The sequence below is a fragment of the Ranitomeya imitator genome, chromosome 7, assembly GCF_032444005.1.
Source record: "Ranitomeya imitator isolate aRanImi1 chromosome 7, aRanImi1.pri, whole genome shotgun sequence".
Taxonomy (NCBI): domain Eukaryota; kingdom Metazoa; phylum Chordata; class Amphibia; order Anura; family Dendrobatidae; genus Ranitomeya; species Ranitomeya imitator.
This window is the reverse complement of record NC_091288.1, coordinates 218,774,625-218,779,130: the sequence shown is the minus strand read 5'-3', so window position 1 is coordinate 218,779,130 and position 4,506 is coordinate 218,774,625. Positions and strand designations below refer to the sequence as shown.

At 42.5% G+C, this 4,506-nt stretch overlaps 1 protein-coding gene across 1 annotated transcript; it reads left to right on the top strand.

Moving 5' to 3' along the window:
* Nucleotides 1-285: 285 nt before the first annotated feature.
* On the top strand, nucleotides 286-2,955 carry LOC138645596 (zymogen granule membrane protein 16-like). Its single transcript, XM_069735016.1, has 4 exons — nucleotides 286-344; nucleotides 526-569; nucleotides 655-787; nucleotides 2,543-2,955. Exons 2-4 carry the CDS (start codon nucleotides 527-529, stop codon nucleotides 2,862-2,864), a joined length of 498 nt encoding a protein of 165 aa, XP_069591117.1. The 5' UTR covers nucleotides 286-344; nucleotide 526; the 3' UTR covers nucleotides 2,865-2,955.
* The last annotated feature ends 1,551 nt before the right edge of the window (nucleotides 2,956-4,506 follow it).

The window sequence follows — 4,506 nt, the reverse complement described above, 5'->3', positions numbered from 1 at the left end:
TGGGATGTGAAGTCTTCGCTCATTTTTCCTCTGATATCGCGCCCTTGCTGCCCGACGTCGTCAGCCGTGGTGATGCAGCCGGCGCTCGCTCGTTATCTCTTGGCAGCTGAGCTAACGCTCCGTAGGTTCTTTCCTATAATTAGAGAGCAAACACTCTGCTGTGGAGAGAATCGGCCATGACCCCAGGAGACCCCGTTATCTGCCCCACCTTCCTGCCCCCCAGCTGTCCTGCCCCGATCCGGCTGTTTGCTCAGGAGGTGGATTATTACCATAAACCCAAACTCTGCCATATAAATATCACCCAGAGCGCTGCGCTCATCCCAGAGACCCACGACTCCTGACAGGTGAGCGCTGAGCTGCGGGGCCGATCTGATGGAGATCCTGAGGGTCTTCAAAGCAACATTTAAGTCGTCTTTACTGGGGGATGATCAGAGATTTGTTCTGTTCTGTGGTTTTATATCACTCGTGTTGTGGTGTCATCTTATCAGAACGACGTGACGTGTGTTCATCTCATTTCCTTTGCAGAATGTTGCTCTGGATCCTCCTCGGTATTTGCTGTATCGCTGCAGGTAGGACGGGACCCCCTCATATATGTGACCACACGCCCCTGCAATTCACAGACCCGAATATCTAACCCTATTCTTCTCATACCAGCTCAGCCCCGTAGCTCCTCTTACTCTGGAGAATATGGCGGTGGTGGCGGCAAACGCTTCTCACACTCTGGAAACCAACTGGACGGACCAATTACAGCCCTGAGGGTTCGCACAAACCGCTACTACATTACCGGGTGAGAAGCCCATTACACACCGACCAAAACACTGCCCCCCTATGTGCAGGGATATTACTACTATAATACTGCCCCTGTGTACAAGAACATAACTACTATAATACTGCCCCTATGTACAAGAACATAACTACTATAATACTGCCCCTATGTGCAAGAATATAACTACTATAATACTGCTCCTATGTACAAGAATATAACTACTATAATACTGCCCACTATGTACAAGAATATAACTACTATAATACTGCCCCTATGTACAAGAATATAACTAATATAATACTGCCCCTATGTGCAAGAATATAACTACTATAATACTGCTCCTATGTACAAGAATATAACTACTATAATACTGCCCCTATGTACAAGAACATAACTACTATAATACTGCCCCTATGTACAAGAACATAACTACTATAATACTGCCCCTATGTACAAGAATATAACTACTATAATACTGCCCCTATATACAAGAATATAACTACTATAATACTGCCCCTATGTACAAGAATATAACTACTATAATACTGCCTCTATGTACAAGAATATAACTACTATAATACTGCCCCTATATACAAGAATATAACTACTATAATACTGCCCCTATGTACAAGAATATAACTACTATAATACTGCCCCTATATACAAGAATATAACTACTATAATACTGCCCCTATGTACAAGAATATAACTACTATAATACTGCCTCTATGTACAAGAATATAACTACTATAATACTGCTCCTATGTACAAGAATATAACTAATATAATACTGCCCCTATGTACAAGAATAGAACTACTATAATACTGCTCCTATGTACAATAATATAACTACTATAATACTGCCCCTATATACAAGAATATAACTACTATAATACTGCCCCTATGTACAAGAATATAACTACTATAATACTGCCCCTATATACAAGAATAGAACTACTATAATACTGCCCCTATGTACAAGAATAGAACTACTATAATACTGCCCCTATATACAAGAATAGAACTACTATAATACTGCCCCTATGTACAAGAATAGAACTACTATAATACTGCCCCTATGTACAAGAATAGAACTACTATAATACTGCCCCTATGTACAAGAATATAACTACTATAATACTGCCCCTATGTACAAGAATATAACTACTATAATACTGCCCCTATGTACAAGAATATAACTACTATAATACTGCCCCTATGTACAAGAATATAACTACTATAATACTGCCCCTATATACAAGAATATAACTACTATAATACTGCCCCTATATACAAGAATATAACTACTATAATACTGCCCCTATGTACAAGAATATAACTACTATAATACTGCTCCTATGTACAAGAATATAACTACTATAATACTGCCCCTATGTACAAGAATATAACTACTATAATACTGCCTCTATGTACAAGAATATAACTGCTATAATACTGCCCCTATGTACAAGAATATAACTACTATAATACTGCCCATATGTACAAGAATATAACTACTTTAATACTGCCCCTATATACAAGAATATAACTACTATAATACTGCCCCTATATACAAGAATATAACTGCTATAATACTGCCCCTATGTACAAGAATATAACTACTATAATACTGCCCATATGTACAAGAATATAACTACTATAATACTGCCCATATGTACAAGAATATAACTACTATAATACTGCCCCTATATACAAGAATATAACTACTATAATACTGCCCCTATGTGAGGATTTCATATGTGTTTTTCCCCTCAGGATACAGGTCCGTTATGGGACCACCTGGTCAGACTATAAAGGGGGCTCCGCTGGAGATTTGGAGGAGATCTTCCTGCACCCCGGGGAGAACGTCATCCAGGTATCTGGGAAATATTCCACTTATCTCAGGAAGTTGGTGTTTATCACAAATAAGGGGCGTCAGTTCTCCATCGGTAAAGAGTACGGCACCAGTTTCAATGGCGCCCCCCTGTACCCCAACACCGTCCTGAGGTACATCAGCGGCAGCTCCGGCTCCGTCATCGACGCCATCGGCTTCCACTGGGACTATGCCAGCAGTAACTGTGTCCACTGTGCCAAGTAGTGCACCAAGTCGCCGCGCTCCGGCTGTAGATCTGTATTTTATCTGCCCGTCATCAATGTAAATCTCCCCGAAATAAAACCTGAAGCTGAAACCGTCTGATGTCTCCTGTACTGACAGCGCGCGGGCGGAGCCGACCCAAGTGTACCACCACTCCTCACCCCCTAGGTAATAGCTAACTGCGGCACTGCAGAGTATCACACAGGATTAGATACATGGCTCAGAGAGTATCACACAGGATTAGATACACGTCTTAGAGAGTATCACGCAGGATTAGATACATGGCTCAGAGAGTATCACGCAGGATTAGATACATGGCTCAGAGAGTATCACACAGGATTAGATACACGTCTTAGAGAGTATCACACAGGATTAGATACACGTCTTAGAGAGTATCACGCAGGATTAGATACATGGCTCAGAGAGTATCACACAGGATTAGATACATGGCTCAGAGAGTATCACGCAGGATTAGATACACGTCTCAGAGAGTATCACGCAGGATTAGATACACGTCTCGGAGAGTATCACGCAGGATTAGATACATGGCTCAGAGAGTATCACACAGGATTAGATACACGTCTCGGAGAGTATCACGCAGGATTAGATACATGGCTCAGAGTATCACACAGGATTAGATACACGTCTCAGAGAGTATCACGCAGGATTAGATACATGGCTCAGAGAGTATCACACAGGATTAGATACACGGCTCAGAGAGTATCACACAGGATTAGATACACGGCTCAGAGAATATCACACAGGATGAGATACATGGCTCTGCAGTCAGTATCACACAGGAGAGGATTAGATACACAGCTCAGCAGTCAGTATCACACAGGAGAGGATTAGATACACAGCTCAGCAGACAGTATCACAGGAGAGGACTAGATACACAGCTCAGCAGACAGTATCACACAGGATAGGATTAGATACACGGCTCAGCAGTCCGTATCACACAGGATAGGATTAGATACACGGCTCAGCAGACAGTATCACACAGGAGAGGATTAGATACACGGCTCAGCAGTCAGTATCATACAGGATAGGATTAGATACACGGCTCAGCAGTCAGTATCACACAGGATAGGATTAGATACACGGCTCAGCAGTCAGTATCACACAGGATAGGATTAGATACCCGGCTCAGCAGACAGTATCACAGGAGAGGATTAGATACACAGCTCAGCAGACAGTAACACACAGGATAGGATTAGATACACAGCTCAGCAGTCAGTATCACACAGGAGAGGATTAGATACACGGCTCAGTAGACAGTATCACAGGAGAGGATTAGATACACGGCTCAGCAGACAGTAACACACAGAAGAGGATTAGATACACAGCTCAGCAGACAGTATCACACAGGATACAATTAGATACACGGCTCAGCAGTCAGTATCACACAGGAGAGGATTAGATACACGGCTCAGCAGACAGTATCACACAGGAGAGGATTAGATACACGGCTCAGCAGACAGTATCACACAGGAGAGGATTAGATACACGGCTCAGCAGACAGTATCACACAGGAGAGGATTAGATACACGGCTCAGCAGACAGTATCACACAGGATAGGATTAGATACACGGCTCAGCAGACAGTATCACACAGGATACAATTAGATACACGGCTCAGCAGTCAG

Excerpts from the sequence above, each read along its gene's own strand:
- LOC138645596 (XM_069735016.1), top strand. The coding sequence starts at position 527 with ATGTTGCTCTGGATCCTCCTCGGTATTTGCTGTATCGCTGCAG. Across the intron at positions 570-654 it reads TATTTGCTGTATCGCTGCAG|CTCAGCCCCGTAGCTCCTCT; the intron begins GTAGGACGGGAC and ends TTCTCATACCAG. Across the intron at positions 788-2,542 it reads AACCGCTACTACATTACCGG|GATACAGGTCCGTTATGGGA; the intron begins GTGAGAAGCCCA and ends TTTTCCCCTCAG.